Raw genomic sequence first — 18,331 nt, 5'->3', positions numbered from 1 at the left:
AGTGAGGGCAGTGCCATCCCCCTGGCCATGTTCAGAAATGCACTGGAGCCTTTTCTCATTAAATGATATAAATTTAGGATGCCATCAACTATAAGATTATTTTATAGGCCACTAAGAAAAAAAAAAACTAATTCAGTTTAACATGCCATCACCTGTAAGAGGCATCGCAATTTAAGAAGTGATAAATTATGAAAAAAAAAGGTTTCTTACAATCAGTGAGATACCATCTTAGGCTAAGCTGCTCTATGAAGATACCACACAGAACCTAGGAGATTCTTTCTCAGTAAAGAGAACTGGTCCAGCTCAGTGTTGCAACTCTGCTTGCACAGCCATTAGGAACTGAGGTTCTTCCCATTTGTTGACTTTATCTGCTACTCCTAAGGCAGATTGAGATCTCAGATTGAGTGCATCAGTATCCTCTAGAAGGCTTGTAGATGGCCAGGCCCCACCCAAAGTTTCTGATGCTGAGGTATCTGTTAGAATCTTAAGAATTTGAATTTCTGACAGTTTCCCAGATGAAGCTGTTGCTGTCAGTCAGAGACCACTTTTTTATTCTCTGTGCTAGGGCTAGAACCCAAGACCTCATGCATGCCAGGCAAGTATAGAGACCACATTTTGAAAACCACCCTGGGTTTGACTACAGAACTAAAAAGAAACATAAGGGAATAGAGTTTACATTCAGGAACTTGTGTTCAGAGAGCCTTAGGCTAAGAAGATAAACTGAGACTCAGTGATCATCAGTGACCTCTTACAACTCTAGGAGGACAACAGTAGAATTCAGTGTTGACTTTCTGATAGGAGCTTGTCTACTCAGCTGAGTTCTCTGAAACTGACATTTTGCAGCTGGTGCTCAGGGAGAGGAGCCATACCCTCCTGGAGAGGTGGCTGTGCCCAAAATGCTTTGGCCTTACTGAGACTCTCATTACCCTTTTCTTTCTAACCTCTCTCTTTTAAAGGACCCCAGAAGCCAATTCCCGAGCCTCTAGTCCCTGCCCAGAATTTGAACAGTTTCAGATTGTTCCAGCTATGGAAACACCCTATTTGGCCAGAGCAGGAAAAAATGAATTTCTCAATCTCGTTCCAGATATTGAAGAAATTAGACCAGGGTAAGTACTCTATTCCCCAGGGATATTAGATATAAAAAATTAGCAAGAAGAATTGACTTCCAACTCATGTGTGTGAGCCTGCTGTAGTCTAGTACACTTTGAATCTGAGGAAGGAGCCAGACTGGATTTCTGCCCCAGCTATACCTCATCAGGCATTGGCTTCTGACACAGCATGGTGTTGGGGCACTTTTTGCTCTTTTGCTATATTAATTTGGCAGAAAAGAATCTAGGGCAAAAAGACCATTAATAGTGCTCAGCTCATGACTGTCTGTCTTTTTTCTGGTTTTGTGGAACTGGGTACTGAACCCAGGGCATTTTACCACTGGGCCACATCCTCAGCCCTTTTTATTTTTTATTTTGAGACAGGGTCTCACTAAGTTGCTTAGGACCTGCTAAGTTGCTGAGGCTGGCCTTGAACTTGCAATCTTCCTGCTTCAGCCTCCCAATTGACTGGAATTATAGGCATGCATCATCTCATGCTCAGCATATGATCATTTTCTTTTTGTGAGAAACTAACTTTTTTGTACTGTCCTTTTAGCTCAGTGGTCTCTAAGAAAGGATATCTGCATTTCAAGGAGCCACTTTCCAGCAACTGGGCTAAACATTTTGTTGTAGTCCGCCGCCCTTACGTCTTCATCTATAATAGTGACAAGGACCCCGTGGAGCGTGGCATCATTAACCTGTCCACAGCACAGGTGGAATACAGCGAGGACCAGCAGGCCATGGTGAAGGTCAGTCCTGCTTTGCCCTGGCTTTTCACTGCCACACGTGCCTTCCCTTTTGAGTTTAAGGTTCTGTTGTGTGGTATGGATCCTCCTGTAGACTTGAATTCCTTGAGCTTTCAGCTTGAAGCTCTTTATACATTGTGAACCTGGCAAATGTGGCAGGATGGTCCCCACTGCTTGTTCCATGCAGCAACCTTCTTCTCTACCTCTCTCTTTCAGACACCTAACACTTTTGCTGTATGCACAAAGCATCGTGGGGTCCTTCTGCAGGCTCTCAATGACAAAGACATGAATGACTGGTTATATGCCTTTAACCCACTCCTTGCTGGCACAATACGGTAAGAAGTTCTTCTGTTTGCTTTCTCCCCTAGACTTTTGGCTTCAGAGATATCCACATAAATAGGAAACGTTGAGGTGCAGGGAGAGCAGGACTGCAGTGAACTGTATAGTGGTTATGAGGCCTCTCCTTTTCTTAAGGTACCTTTTTATATCCTGGTCACCAAGGAGACTCTGGTCACACGTGTACCCGTTGATCTCCTTTTTTTGTTCTCAAGGTCTGCAGGTGGGGTTCAGGGCACCAAGGAAAGGGAAGATTGTAAGGACCTTAATATCTCCCACCATTCAGCCCTGTGATTCAGCCACAGGTCCTCAGTGGGGGTAGTGTCACAGGGTCCCCAGAGTGGGCAGGACCTCAGCCTAGCATTCATTCAAGGTCCCAGAAGACCTGGTCCTGCAGAGGAAAAAGACCTGTGAGATGAGGACACCTAGATCCAGTTTGCTGATCCTGCCTCCCATTTGTCCCACAGGTCTAAACTCTCCCGCAGATGCACAAGCCAGCCGAAATACTAAGCTGCACTCGCCTTCGAGAGATAAAGGAAGTGTTACCTCTCATTCTCTTTGTGATTCTTGACGGTTGCTCCTGTATGTGACCCTGTGCTTAACTACTTTTCCCTCCTTGTCCAGCACTTTTTCTAGTTCTCCTGTTGCCCATCTTCATGGCTCTGTACTCTTTCCTTTTTTCTTGTGCTAAGAATCTTGTTAGTAGCATGTGGCCTAATGAAAGGAAAAAAGATTAACAGCAGTGCACACCCACATACACACACACCTGAGGGGATCCAGTGAGTCTCCATGTTATTTTTTTGGTGTACTTTGGCTGCCTTTTGTATGATAGGGCCCATCATGACCACCACTGAGGTCTCACTGTTGTCTTTGAATAATACCTCTGACTGTTTTTCAAGGTTCCTTTTTTTTTTTTTTTCTTTTTTTCTGTGATAGCATTAATATTTTCTTGGGTGGCTTAGAGACTAAGGGAGGAAAATTCTGGCCTTGTTAGACCCTGAGAAAAAAAATTTATATTTCCCCCTTCTGTCTCTTTTTTTCTGTGGCCAATCCCTGTATTTCCATTCAGGGAAAAACTTCTAGTGGGCTCAAGAATGGGACAGTTAAGATTCTGAGTCAAGCTGGGGACTTACCCAGAGCACAGTTATAGGATTTCATGGAATGGGAGCTGCAAGAGGAGCCTTTTCAGTAGGCTGGGGCCATGGTTGCTGTTGGCCTTGTGGGAAGGAACAGGCCGAGGGTGCAGTGGGCTCACAAGACACAGGACCTGAAGTGGGCCATGAAGGCAGCAGTCAGAGGGACCCTTGTGAACTGCTTTTCCCTACTGAGAGGAAGGCTCTTGCTCAGAGTTTCTGAGTTCTGTTGTTGGCATTAAGGATGACAGTGGACACATTATGAATGAGAGCAGCGTCATGCACACATTTCCCACAAGGGGGAGTGATAAACTTGATGCTGAGTTAGGGACTTGATGTTGTAGCTCCTTTTGATCAAAGTGCAGCTTTCAGTATAAATGTGGAAATCTGCCTGTGCATCCAGTAGCTCATCACCCTGTACTCATAAATGAGCAAACATGGCAGTCTTGACTTTCTGGATCCCAAGATTAAGACCAACTCCCACCACCTCTCCAAACAAAACAAGACAGACCTGGGGACAAAGAATAGGGTGGATTGAGCCCTTCCCCACAGTTTGCTGCTGTACCCTGCCCTGTCTCTCCTCCTTTGTTACTGTCTCCTCCATGTAGTGTAAAAATACCACCCAAGGAGAAAGGAGGGTGCTCACTGCCAACAGTCTCCTTTCCTGCTGACAGACCAGATCCTTCCATTTCCAAAGACCAGCATAGAAGATAATGCTGCTCCTGTCAACTGCCAGTGGGTTCTGTAGGAATGACTGGGGTTAAAGAAAGCCCCCATGTCCTTGAGGTGCTTTGCCAGTGACTCGGGGTTGCTCCCTGCCACCCTTCACTCCCCTGCTCACCTCTACTTCACCACTGCTCAGGCTTCCAGGAACAGGCCTGCGCTCTCCGTCTGACAGGAGTGAGGGCTCTTGGGCACTCTCAGGTAGTGGGGGGCTGAATTACTTTCCAGTAGGTCAAAAGCTCTCACATCCAGTCACTAGGGAGGCTTGTCATCCAGGCTCCACTTCTGAACTCTGTCTAGTCTGGGTTGGGCTTGTCTCTGAGGAGCCAGTCTCCGTGCTTCACTTATGATTGCCTTGGAAAGAGGAGGAAAGTGAATCACGGAGAGCTTAATAAAAGAAGCAGAGAAGTCAGACTTATCTGAAAGGTGATCAACAATATTTGTGGATTTTTAAACATGGGTCACTAACTTTAATATTGTTGCCTAAGCTGTGTGTGAGGTTTTAATGTAGTTAGAAGTCTTCATGGTCTGCTGGACACGCACACCGTCCAGCAGGATCTGTCTGCTGAGAGACAGCTTCATGGATAGCAGCTGAAGATAATTTCAAGGAAATGAAGATGAAATTTGAAGGTCACTTGTAAAATTAAATCAGCAATGTTGCTGCTGTTGAATTGGACAGAAGGATTGTGTCTGTGGCAGGGGGAGGTAGGAAGAGTGAAATTGGGATACACTGAAACAACTGATTTTTTTTTTTTTTTTGGTCTAACTCAAAACTGGTTTGGAAAGTCTTTGCTTTGGAGGGTCAGACATTAGATTGAGCCAAATTGGACTGTATTCACCACATGCCCAAATATGAAGGCCTCATTGGAAAATCAGAGGTAGGAGAGTGGTCATGTCCTGCAAGGGGTCTTGGTAGGGCATGCTTTCCCCCATCCCAGGAGCCTCTGCCATGGCTGATGGGTACACACAGCCTTGGGTTCCACTCCTTTTCTTGGGGCCTATATTCAGATCAGTTGAACAGTTCCAAGATGCATGTTTCCCATTCCAAACAGGGCTGTCTCTGCTTTGAAGCTTGGGGAGAGGGTTAAGAGTAGACTGTTTATGGAGCTCCAGCTGTAGCTGTGGTGGCAGGAAACTTGAAGAGATCTGACCCATCAGGTAACTACCTATTCAGGTGGCTTATTTATTTTTTCTTACTTAAAGCATTCATTCAAATAAACAAAAAGGCAAGAAAGAAAACTCAGCCACAGAAAAACGTGTGATAGTTAAAACTTCTCTCCCTTCCCCATCCTCCTTTCTCCTACCAATGTGAAAGATGGTCTCACAACCAGCCCCAAACCAGTGCTCAGATTGTCCCTGTTTCTGTGTGCCAGCCTGGGAGTCAGTCAGCTCTCAGGCCAGGACTGTGGGGGGCCAGCCAGCCCCTACACACAGTCAGGAGCACAGGCCAGGCTGCTGCTAGTGGCTGGGTGGGCACCTGGACCCCAACACATGGTTAAAAAGGAGAAATTGTTGATGTGAGGAAGGAAGTTTTCCCAGCTAAGAAACCACTATTATTTTACTTGCTCCACCCCAGCTACATAGAATTTAGACAGCTACTCCCATTAGAGATGGATGGATTTTTCAGCTTTTTAGATGAAGGAGTAAATTAGATCATTTTGAAAGGTCTTTGGGGATCTAAAATTGAGGTGACTTCTCCTGGCACAAATCCTAAAGCAAAGACTTTATTTTATTGCCTGCTGCTGCTTATCTAATTTACAGGGATATTTAATTTTGTAAGGTATTTGTATATTTATACAGCTATAATGAATTGCACATTGGACTGGAAGAGAAGGATTCTCTTGGGTGCAGCACCTGTGGGAACTCTTCCTGTGTCTCCTGCTCTGGAGCTGGGCTCTGCTAGGGATCTCCTGGACAGTGTCAGGGGTTGACTTGGGTCCTGTGCATTTCCTTTGGGTTTCCTTTTCAAAATGTGATTATTAACTTGCTCTTTAAGAAGAAAAGAATAATTCTGCTGCTGCTCTCAGGAGATTGCTGGATGTGTTTGAATAGGACTCTGCATGTGTGCACTGCAGCCGTCCGCCACGGCCCGTGACCCATCAGCTTTGCAGGCCAGACTGTGACCCTCTGGAGCAGCTCAGAGATCATTTGCAGAGAGATTATTTGCTGCTGTTGTTCAAAAGGCCATTTATGAAGTTAGTATTTGAGCCCTATAAAATCTTATGAAAGCCCCCAATCATTTAAAAGAAGAAATCAGATTGATAAAAGTTAAAAGCACAGCCAGAGGCTGGGCTGGGGCTCAGTGGCAGAGTGCCTGCCTGTCATGCCTGAGGCCCTGGGTTCCATCCCCAGCACCACAAAACAAACAACTCACAGCCAGAAGGCTGCTTAGGTGGGAAGTGCAAGCTGAGGTTGGCCTCCTGCTGATCCCTGGCTGCTGTGTGCTGCTTTTCCGTGTCTTCCAGTTCATTTCTTTTCATGCTGTGTATTCTGGCATCAGTTCACCTGAGGAATCCACCAGCCTTCTTGTGTTTAAGGCATTGTCTTAAGACACTGTGGCTCTAAAGTACTTGTCTGTTGAGATTGAAGTCTCTTGTCACCATCTTCACACGCTATAACAAAACCCATGAAGCATAAGTGGCCTTTTTGAACCAAGACTTTTGCAAACTGATCTCTCCCCAGTGAAGGAGTTGAGCACATTAGCAACAATGTACATTATTAATTTTGGATTTTCATTTTCATGTTTTATTTTGTAAATACTATCTGATGTTTGGAGCTTGAGTATACAGAATGTAAATATAGTTCTTGTATTTGTACTAATTCTGATTCTTTTGCTGTATAGCCTTAGGTGTGCAATGCAGACATTATCTAACTGTGTATGGTAACCTACATCACAGAACTATTAGTGAACAAGGTAAAAATAATAAAGGTACAGCCAGTGCATCAGAAGGCTCTCAATGTGCATTTATTCTCACACCCTTTAGAAGTAATTACACAGATTTCTTCTCTTGACTTGCAAAGATTAATCGAAAATCACGGTGCTATGACCTACAGGTTCCTTACTGATACTCAAAGTAGTGCTTCTTGGGCTGGGGTTGTGGCTCAGAAGTAAAGTGTGCTCACCTAGCGTGTGAGAGGCACTGGGTTCAATCCTTAGCACCACATGAAAATAAAATAAAGATATTGTGTCCACCTATAACTAAAAAAAGAAAAAGTAGTGCTTCTTATATAACCAGGAAAGCTAATGTGGTGGTGGTGTTTAAAAGTATTTTCCTCTTAAATATATTAGTTATTTTTGCTAAGAGATTTGGTGTTTCTCTCCTGCAACACCTTTCTTTTTTTGTCTGTGGGTACTGGGGAGCAAACACAGGGTCTCCAGCATGCTAGGCTAATGCTATACCACCCAGCTACATACCCAGTCTTTTTCTATTTGTTTTTTATTAGGACAGGGTCTTGCTGAGTTGACCTTAAACTTGCAATTCTCCTGCCTCAGCCTCCCACATTGCTGGGATTACAGTTGTGTGCCACTGCCCAACTGAAGCCTTTCTTTGTATATAACTACCAATGATGTACTAGTGTTATGTTGAGTGTTGGTTTTTGTTTGTTTGTTTCTTTCTTGGGAAGAGGATTTGAAAAAATATCAACATGTCAGTTTACTTTAACAAGCAACACTTGAGTATGGGGATCCTGTGCTGATACAGTGTGGCGGCCAGTGATTCTGCAGCACACGGAGCAAGCACCTGTGGCCTCTGTTCCAGTGGGGGACAGTATCTGCAAAACATATTCACAATGTCAAGCAGTAAGGGTCACGGTGGACAGTAAAGCCAAGTGGAAAATTGAGAGGGATGGGGAGGAGGCCTCTGCTTACACCATGCAGAAAGGAAAGGCTCTCCTGGGAGATGGCGAATAAGCAGAATCCTGAATCGCCAGATCCCTGGGCAAGGAGGTCTCAAGCAGAAAAATTAAGCCCCAGGGTTAACAGTGTCCTAAGTAGGTTCCAGAAGTAGCAAGGCTGCTGGTGTGGAATGAGTACTAGGGGAGTGATGGGGACATCCCAGGGGTCAGGGCTTAGGATGGACTTGGGTCTTCATTAGAGTAAAATGGGAAGCAAGTGAAGGTTTCTGAGACAAGGAGGCAGGTCCTATTATTTGTGTTTTTAAAAGACCATTCGGACTGCGGAGTGGAAGATAGCTTGCTGGAGGTTGAGGGACAAAAGTAGGAAAGGAACAAACTAGGAGTATTCCAGGGAAGATGATGGTGGCCTAGACCAAGGTCAGAGCAGGACGGGTCGGAGATACCAGCATCGTTAAGTCGGAACCAACATTTGCTCAGAGCCTTTTTGTGGAGTCAGAAAGAAAGGAGGAAAGTAGTTCACAAGATGCGTGCCTGGGCAAAAAGAACAGCATTGCAATTTCCCAAGATGAAGAAAATGGTAGAAGAACAGCTGTCGGGTTGGTCGTGTTTGTTTTGAGATGCCGGCACTTCCACCTGAATGTGTACTCGGCGGGACAGTTGGGTAAACTGGTTGTATTCAAAGAGGGTCTTTGACGAAGGAAGGCAGAGGCTGGAGACCTGGGGAGAGTCCAGAGCTCTCCAGCTGTAGAAGTCAGGGAGAGAAGACTGGTCCAGCAAAGAGGAAGAGGCGTGGCCATGAAGAGTGACAGGTGGCTGCCTGGTTTCTGTTCTCGGACTAAAAGGTTCAGGGGTCACTCCAGTTGAACTGGGCTAATTGGGCTGTGCAAAATAACCACACAAGAGACACAAATACCTTTTTTGCTGTGACAGCTCCTCTGGCCTTAAAGGTCCGTAGGAAGAGAGAGCGAGAGCACGCGCTGACCCCTTTTATTGAGGAGAAGCTGTTCAAATGAGGCAAGGGGGCAGGTTTCAGGGGGCTGAGTCTATCTTCATGATGTCCACTGTCAGCACGTTGACTGACACCTGGGTAGGCCACACCCAAGGGCACAGTAAGAGGAGGGGACACACACAAGGCACTTCCATGGAAGATTCTATCCTAAACAGGGCAAGGGGTTATATTACAAAGGAACAGGTGAGCGTAGCTTCACCCATGGGGCTGTAGCAAGACACACCCATGCTCAAGACACCGACCCTCGAACCCAAGAAGGGTGGGGAAAGCTCTGCCACATTTCTATGACTGAGCGCCTCAGCACCCAGCTGGGGAGTGTGACTCAATCAAGTGCAAGGTTGGTCTCCCACAGGTGGCCACTAAGTGTTGGAAGATGCAGGATGCCATCACTGTGTCCAGTGCAGCCGATAAACCGAAGCAGCGAACCACAGGTTTCAGCAACAGGAAGGTGGAGGAAGTTTGGGGGAGCCAATCATATTACTATTTCCCAGTTTCAGAACCAAGTGAGATAAGGCCAATTGGAGACCAAAGTATCACTTGTATTAGTGATAAAACTGCTATTAGAGGATGCAACTTATAATGGGTTTTCTGATACTGAAACTCAGTTTTCAAGGATTTGGAGTAGCACCTCTGGAACTTTAGTAAGCACCAGAATCACCTGGGATCACCGTGCCAAAATGCAGATTCTGATTGAGGTGGTCTTGGTAGGGCCTGGGACGGCCTGTTTCATGATCTTCCAGGTGATGTCAGTCCAGTGTAATCCCTGAAGGCAGCAGAGGTCCTGAGGAGGAGAAGGCAACTGGCCCACCCAGGTCTGAGGTCTCATTCCAAATTTAGAGAAGGGTCTAGAATGGAGCCTTAGGAGTGCCTCTGCCAGGAGCACTGAGTTTGAGGCCAGCTTCAGCAACTTGGTAAGATCCTGTTTCAAAATAAAACAAACAAACAAAAGTGGGTGTAGCTCAGTGGTAAAGTGCCCCTGGATTTGTTTCCCAGTCCAGGGAGTGGGGGGAGGACAATAAGTGCCTCTGCCAGAGCAAGGTCACCTGCGAGCAGAGTATTGTTGGGAGAAAAACTCCAGCGGCAAGTTCCAAGGGAGAACAGGCAATTCTTTCAGAGATGCTTACCGAAAACGGGAGAAGAAAAGGGTTAACCTTCTGGAAGGGGACATGGGGCCACAGTCTGTTTGTGTGCTAATTGTGGTGAAATGACTGGGAAGGAAAACTGGCTTTGGGAAGGAGACCAGGATGGAGAGATGATGGAAGTGACCCACTTGACTGGGTGCCTTCACAGTCTTGAAAGTTAGGTCAGCTCTAGAGAATAGAGTACATCCGGCCTTGTCTCCCTTGAACCCTGCTGGACTTTCAGTTTGAACTGGATCATCATCCCTGAATTTGTTCTCAGGAAGCTGATTGTACCTCACAGCTAGACCTCAACCAGGGCAGCACGTCGCTGGCAAAGCTGACTGCACTGAGAGTCAGGAGGTCAGTGGAACAGGGCTCATGTTGCTACATTACTTGTTGGTCTGACTTCTTCTCATTCCACTTTTGATCACATGGGGAGGGTCCCAGTCTCCCTTCAGGCCTCCTTATCCCTACACAGCCGGGTAGCTCTTCTGAGCACCTTACGTGCTCGCTCCTCTGGCTTTTGGATTCGTGTCTCAGGAATTTTTGAGCACTGCGCCTTCTTGCATGCATCCAGCCATTTCAGTTCAGTAATAGGAATTGCAGCAGGGCTGGGATTTTCACGTCTGGACAACCCACGAGTGCTCATACACCCTCTTCTGTAAGTCAAAGGGTTCCTCCCTGGGAGGTGTGCCTAGAAGGCTGTTTTTGTAGAATTCATGCCCTTGCTTTCATCCGGGATCTGGGAGTCAGCAAGCCAGAACATTTTTTAAGTGAATAGTAACATGGGTTGATTTTCTTAAGCATGACATGTCAAGTATCTGTGGATTTTCTAAAAACAGCAGGTCAGGGTGAGATTCTGGCTCCAGCATTATGTGTGTCTCTGAGGGACACTCACTCAGGTCCCAGCCCCTCTCTCCTAAGCTACTTGGCCATAGTTTTCAATACTCTGGGAAAGCAGTTTTGGGTTTTTGTTTATTTCTGCTGCTTAACATAGAAATGGTAAGTCCACGCAGTGTGTGACAGTAAAGAAAGAAACCCCTAATGGCTTTATGATTAGATTTCTACTTGTTTGCTGGAGCAGTCGGTGCCTACCCAGAGGTGACTGAGGAAGTTCAGATGTTTAGTCACATTGACTCAGCATAATTCCTGCCTTGCCAAATCTCAGACTAGAGCAATCAATTTGTTTCCTCAGCAAAGTCTGATAGCAAGCTTTCCTTGTAACTGAGCCCAGGAAAGAGGAAGTAGTTGCAGTACAGTTGAAAGCTGTGCCCTTCAGCAAGGACCTCTTGAGGGAGCCACTGTGGGTTCTCCAGAAACTAGTCACTCAGAGCTCAATCCAGATTTCCATTTAGAGTCAACTAAACATGGTCAATCCACAGGTATGCCCAGTTTTGCTGGAAGTCAGTCGTGAGCATGCACAATTGAGTCCTGCTTGCCCTATTAGGAAAGAGGGCTGGATTTGGTCCCTGAAGACTTGGGTTAAAGTTCAGTTCTGCCGCTGACTGGCTGGGATAGTCAACTTCCTTGAGCTGTTTCTTTGTCACATGGGTCATTTTGACATGCCTGTACCTGGCAAGCAGCAGGGTCTCTGCAGTCAGGCAGGCTGTTACAAGCCCATAAAGCTCCAGCTTCTTGTCTTCTAGAAGCTTTTCCTTGCCTTTTCTGATCCTGGTCTCTGCCATGAGATGAGATGCTAAGCCTGGTCTGGGGGGGCAGAAATGCCAGTGGTGGTGGCACCCAGCACCGGACCTACTCCCAGGAGCTTTGTACCTTTAGGCACAGCCTATGGACTCCAGAAGGCCTTAGCCACAGACAAAAGAGGGACAGTGCTGTGGAGGCGCTGGCTGTGGCAGTGTAAAGGAATGTGTGTGTGTGGGGGGGGACCACAAAAAGTTGAAAATTTAAAAAGCATAAAATTGAAAAAAAAAAATTCTTTTCTTTTTTTTTTTTTTTTTGGTTGTGCTGGGGATCCATTGAACCCCAGGCCTTGCAGATGCTAGGCAAGGGGTGGGGGTGCAGTGGACTACACTGGTGGAGCCCCAGGCAAGAGCTGCAGACTCCTGCTTGGGACAGCTCCACTTGCTGCACCACCTCAGGGGGACTGTCTCACTAGCTCAAAGTTGGTGTGTGAAAGGTTTGGGCGATGGGAAGGCAGGGACCTGGGCTTCATCAGTCTAAATTGGGAAGCTTGGTGAGAAAGGAGTGGGAAAGCCCTGAGTTTGCTAGCCTGAGGCTTCCAAGGCAAGCAGCAGAGGAGCTAGAAACAGCAGGGCAAGGCAGGAAAGGTGAGTGCCGAATTCAAGGACTAGATGAGCCCGGCTGACTGGGAAGCCTATACATGGCACTGGCCGGTGGGACTCCAAGGCGCAGGGAGACTGAAGAATGGGAAGGGAAAGGGAAAGGGAAGCTGAGAATGCACTTCCCAGCCCAACCACAGTGGTCAAGGTCTGAGCATAACCTCTTTCCAAATCTATGGCTCTGAGTGATGGAGACACAGGCAGCTCTCTGAAAGTCAAGCTCAAAAGAAAAGTAGCCTAGGCATGATGGCCACACTTGTAATCCCAGCAACAAGGAAGGCTGAGACTCGTGATCCTCCTGTCTCAACCTCCAAAACTGCTGGGATTATAGGCATGTGCCACTGCGCCCAGCTCAAAGAAATTTTTAAAAAAAGAAAAGTCACAGGCTGTGGCTATGGCTCAACGGTAACGTACTTGCCTGGCATGTGTGAGGCACTGGGTTCGATTAATGAATAATAAAAAAATATATAAATATAAATACATATAAATAAATAAAGGTCTATCAACAACGATATATATAGACTGGGGATGTGGCTCAGTGGTAGAGCACTTGCCTGGCATGTACATGACCCTAGGTTCCATCCTAAGTCCCATAAAATAAATCATACTTACAACCCAGCAACTGCACTCCTAAGTATCTATCCTGGGGAAATGAAAACATACATGTGGACAGCAATTTGAGTTTAAAACAATCATATTTTTCTTTGATGCTCATTTAGAAACAATCCAGATGTCTATCAGCAGATAAGCACTTGGCCATAAGGAGCAATGAAGCACGCTGTACGTTACAAATCTCTAGAAGAGCAAATGCCACAGCTGCTTCTACGCTCTCACCACACAACTCGCCCCAACCCCAGATGCAGGGGATTCCCCCTGTACCCAGCAAGCAACTCCAGTGTTCGCTCTCGGGTATCCCCTAATTCAGTGAACCTGTGAGCTCACAGGTTGAGGGCTTAGTCCTCAAGACTTACCCCCACTTCAGATGTCAACTGCAAGCCCCTGTGTTTCTGACCAACCAGCTACAAATCAGTGTTCCCACAGCCTTCTCCCCAGGTTGGACTAATCCACTCAAGCAGTTAACAGAACTCATAGAAACATGTCTTCTGGTCCATTCTCAAGGAAATTTCAAAGAATATGGATGAAGAGATGCATTGGGCAAGGTATAGCTTCCTTGCCCTCTCAGTTGTGTGTCCTTTTGTGTGTCTGAAGCATGTACAGCCATGTCAAAATGTGATTAGACAGGTGCACCTTGAAATCCCAGCAGCTTGGGAGGCTGAGGCAGGAAGATCACCAGTTCAAAGCCAGCCTCAGCAACTAAGTGAGGCCCTAAGCAACTTAGCGAGACCCCATCTCTAAATAAAATATAAAAAAGGGCCAGGGATGTGGCTCAGTGGTTAAGTGCTGCTGGCTTCAATCCCTGGTACCAAAAAAAAAGTGATTGGACAAAGTCCTAATAGAGTAAGGAAACCTGGTAGGACCTACCTGTTCAGATCATCTTGGTCCCTCTGCAAACATTGCTGTCTCCAGGGGCTTACCTGTCAGAAAGGCAGGGGAAGATCAGACTATACAACAAAGTACATCAGAGGTTGCCTGGGACTGGGGAGGGAGCGAACAGGTGAGGAAACCTGGGCAGCGGGAGTGCACTGAAGCTGGATTATGGTGAGGCCTACACGGCCACAGAAAGCCGACTCCAGCCTATACTTACAGCATATGGATCATATAGCAATTAGTTGACACCTCCATAAATATATTTTCTAAAAAGAAATCTGACGTTGGGACATAGGGTGGGTTTTTATTTGTTTGTTTTTCTTTTCCCAGGGCCAAGGACTAAACTCAGGGCTTTGCGTGTGCTAAGCAAGCACTCTCCACCAAATCCCCAACCCCAGGACTTATGGTGTCAAAGTAGGACACCAATATAATTTATCATCCAAGCAGAACAGTTTTTAGAATGAAAGAAATTGTTATTCATAGGTACACAAGGAGACGGAGGTACAACTAAGACCACTTTCACCAAATGGAATTGAATAGTTAGTGCCCCTTTCTGTCCTTTTTTTTTTTTTTTTTTTTTTTTTTTTAATGTGCTGAGGATTGACTCCAGGGCCTCTGCAGGGGCTGAACAAGCACTCTATCCCTGAGCTCCAGCCCCAGTTCCAGTAATTCCCCTTTTAAAAAGCCAATGTAAACCAGCCATTCACCAGCAACAGGTAGTGCTGCCTGCTGTGCACAAGGCATATAGAGGATGAGAGAAACACACTGAACACGCAGACACGCCACTGGCCTCTCACACTGAGTGGTCTAATGGGAATGAGAGCAGAAGCCAGCAGTGACCAGCACCATGCTAAGGACGCCAGCAAGGAAGAGGGGACACCTCCTGTGAGCTGAAAAGGCAAGCTGGAAGGAGCCAGAGAGGTGACACAAGTAAAATCGTGTGTCAGAACCCCAGGCCCAGTTCTGGAGCCAGAAAGCAGTCTCTGAACCTAGTGGACTGCAGGGAGAGGGGGAGGCAGGCGAGTCCTTGCCTCACAGATGTGTCTGGTGAAGAGGCGCTGCACAGCTGGTCTTGCAGAGTGGTCAGTCACCCGAAGACCGCCATGTGGGGCTCAAGCAAAGACAGGGCTGCTCCTCCACCTTGGCTGCGTCTCACCCCTGGGACATAAGCCCAGACTGAGGCCCGTGGTCCCAGTCATTGTACTGGAATGCTCTAGAAAACAAAGCAATAACTGAGTGGTGGTGCATGCCTGAGGTCCCAGTGACTCAGGAGGTGGAGGCAATCTGTGGAGCCCAGGGGTTCCAGGCCAGCCTGGGCAACACTGCCAGATCCCATCTGAAAGCAAACAAACTAAAAAACATGGATATCTGTAACAGGACATGCTGGACACCCCACTCCCAAGGGAACGCAGAAGCGGTAGTGAGTGAGGGGAGAGGCAGTGATGGGGGGTGAGGTGTGCCTGGCTCTGCCATCATCAAATGGGAATGTTGTTTTTTCCAGTAGAAAACAGACGATGGAGCCATGTGTCCCCAGCTCAGCACAAGCTCTGGGAACCACCTAGGAGCCTTCTGCAGAGCCATGCTTTTACCTCTTTCTCTGGAAGGTTTCAAAGGAAGCTGGGAGAATTTTCTTCCCAATGTAATTTGTGTCTCCTCTATTTTTTTTTTTTTTGTGTGTGTGTGTGGTACCAGGGCATGCCCAGGAGCACTCCCTCACTGAGCTAAATCCCCATCACTTTTTATTTATTTATTTTTAGTCTGAGACAGGGTCTCACTAAGTTGCTGAAGCTGGCCTCAAACTTGTCATCCTCCTGCCTCAGCCTCTGGAGTCCCTGCGATTGATGGCATGAACCACCATACCCAGCATATGTCCCTTCATTCTGAGTACTATCCATTAAAAAGAGAATGGGGATAAGAAAGGATGGTCCCTCTCCTCACCCACCATGAGGGTCACAGCGAATACCTCCTGTAAGGAATCACTGGTTAACAAGACAAAAGCATAGCAGATTTATTTAAGCCAAGTTTTACACAACACAGGAGCCTTCAGAAATGAAGATTCCAGGGCTGGGGATGTGGCTCAAGCAGTAGCGCGCTTGCCTGGCATGCGTGCGGCCCGGGTTCGATCCTCAGCACCACATACAAACAAAGATGTTGTGTCCACCAAAAACTAAAAAATAAATATTAAAAAAATTCTTTCTCTCTCTCTCTCTCTCTCTTAAAAAAAAAAAAAAAAAAAAAAAAGAAATGAAGATTCCAAAGACCCTGGAAAACTGGTTATTTTTATGCTTAGGTCCAGTGAGGAATGGACAGCCATGAAGAAAAGTGGTTGCACAGAGAGTCTAACCTAGCAGTGACAGACTGAGAGGGGGATTCAGCAAGCCCTGCCCAGCTTTTTTCTAGGCTTCTCTGCCCAGCACTCCTTCCTTCCCCAGGGCATGGGTCAGGACCCCTCTGGAATGAGGGGCTATCAGACAAGGTAGGCTGTGGAATTCTTTTATGGTCAGTTCCTGCCCCCAAAGGTAGGAGAACCAGGCTTAGGGGGTACTTGAGTGGTAGAGTGCTTGCCTAGCATGTGTGAGTTCAATTCCCAAAACACCAAAAAAAAAAAAAAAAAAAGTAGATTTGAGTAATATTTCTAGGATTTTATGGCTGGCTTTAGGGAAGTGGGGTTCAAGTCTCTATGAGCCACTTTAGGGAAGAGGAATTCTGGTTTGCAGAATTCCCTCCAAAGGAGTAAGAGAGGTGAGACAGGAAGACCTGAGGTCAGAAAGACCTTTATCAAACCTTTTAGGTTTCTTCAGTCCAAAGTATTCAGCACACCAAGGTGCCGGATTTGGGGGGTTTGGTGCTCTGGGCCTCAACAATAGAAGCTAATATACAAGTACCAAATGCCAGGCACAAGGTCCTCTTTGCTTAATTTAAACTTCCAGCTACCAGGTGAGGTTGTATCATTTCTCTTACCGAAGGACTCGATAATTTGCCCCTGGGGATGAAGCTCAGTGGTACAGTGTGTGCATACCCAGTACCCTGGGTTCAATCCCCAGCACCAGCAAAACAAACTTTCAAAAACTTTCCCAAATCACACAGCTAGAAATGAATGGAGGGCTGGGGCTTCGGCTCAGCGGTAGCACACTTACCTGGCATGTGTGAGGCACTAGGTTTGGTTCTCTGCACACATATAAATAAATAAAATAAAGGTCTATCAACAACTAAATATATATATGAAATGAATGGAACCAGAATGAGCTATCAGGTGAACCCAAACCCATTCTTTCCCCTCTTTATCAGGCAGTTTCCAAGAACTAAAGTCCAGCATCTGATCTGACATTTGTGATAACTTACTGCCCTACCACATGCATCTGTGTCTGAATCCCAGATGTGAATGAAGGGAACCTTGGAGAGCAAGCTGTCTCCAAGAGGCTGTTCTCCAGTAGCTCTGTCACCATGGGACTCAGCGAGTCATCTCTCAGATATAAGTTGAGCTAGACAGTGGTTCTCAAACTTCTTGTCTTAGTACCACTTCACACTCTTAAAACTTATTGAGGACCCAAAGAGTTTTTGTTTAGTAAGTTATATCAGAATATACAGTTTTTAAAACTGAAACTCAGAAAATTTTGAAAAACAATTTCCTGGCACTGATCATGGTGATGCTCACCTATCATCCCAGCAACTCTGGAGGCTAAGGCAGGCAGATGGGGAGTTGGAGGCCAGCCTGGGCAATTTAGTAAGAACTTGTTTCAAAAATAAAAGGGGGCTAGGGTGTAGCTCGTGATAAAGCAGCCCTAAGTTAAACACACACACACACATACACACACACACACACACACACACACGAAAACCAATTTCTTTAAAACAAGAAATTCACTAAGATCAATACTGTTGACATTTTCCAAATGTCTTTAATGTTTTGGCTTAAGGTGAATCAGAAGTTCAAAAGCCAGCAATTTAGCGAGACCCTGTCTCAAAAAAATAATTTAAAAAGAACTGGAGGCGTGGCTCAATGGTTAAAGCGCCCCTGGGATTAACACTTGGTATCAACACACACACACACACACACACACACACACACACACACACGCTGGACGGGGTTGGATGGTACCCAAGTCTTGATCAGCAAGACTCAGTCCTGGCCCCATCACACTCCAACCCCTAAGTCTACTGCCTGCTCTCTACGCCTCATTTTCTTCACCGGCAGAAAGCGGGTGCCCGGTTCCCACACCGGATCGCTGAGGGTCCACACTTCCTGTCCCCACCCCCGTGCCGCATGGCAGGACGAAAAGACCTGGCCCCTGCCCGGCAGTCGAGGGACACGACGTGAGTGCCCCATAGTGCGAGGCAGTGATGGGAGGAAGCAGCGATGGACTCGAGCAAAAGGCATCTAGGTGCTCGGTGGTCGCTGGAGCTCCTCCTCCGCTCGGCGCTGCAGACCCCGGCCGCGTGCGCCAGCGGGCAGCCGCGAGCCGCGGACCAAGTGGATTTAGCCGGGTCGCGGGCGCGGCGCTGCGGCCCGGCGCGCCGGAGGTGTCATCGAG

The 18,331-nt window shown here is 46.8% G+C and overlaps 1 protein-coding gene and 1 long non-coding RNA gene across 6 annotated transcripts in view; one reads left to right on the top strand and one right to left on the bottom strand.

The window, feature by feature from the left end:
* Positions 1-6,975, top strand: part of Kif1b (kinesin family member 1B) — a 152,021-nt gene extending 145,046 nt beyond the window's left edge. For all 5 annotated transcript variants that reach the window (XM_076861327.2, XM_076861325.2, XM_076861324.2 and 2 more), the window contains 4 exons: positions 957-1,106; positions 1,645-1,837; positions 2,051-2,169; positions 2,638-6,975. In XM_076861327.2, coding sequence (XP_076717442.2) covers positions 957-1,106; positions 1,645-1,837; positions 2,051-2,169; positions 2,638-2,680 — 505 coding nt within the window. In that variant the 3' untranslated portion in view covers positions 2,681-6,975. The remainder of the gene's footprint in view (positions 1-956; positions 1,107-1,644; positions 1,838-2,050; positions 2,170-2,637) is intronic.
* Positions 6,976-8,208: 1,233 nt separating this feature from the next.
* On the bottom strand, positions 8,209-18,316 carry LOC143403325 (uncharacterized). The gene is made up of 3 exons (XR_013091859.2): positions 17,455-18,316; positions 13,794-13,846; positions 8,209-9,809 (listed from the first exon to the last, which is right to left on the bottom strand). It is a non-coding gene; the product is annotated as an uncharacterized LOC143403325 (long non-coding RNA).
* Between the last annotated feature and the right edge of the window lie 15 nt (positions 18,317-18,331).

Source organism: Callospermophilus lateralis, chromosome 7 (assembly GCF_048772815.1).
Source record: "Callospermophilus lateralis isolate mCalLat2 chromosome 7, mCalLat2.hap1, whole genome shotgun sequence".
NCBI lineage: Eukaryota > Metazoa > Chordata > Mammalia > Rodentia > Sciuridae > Callospermophilus > Callospermophilus lateralis.
This window is presented reverse-complemented; position numbering and strand designations above follow the sequence as displayed.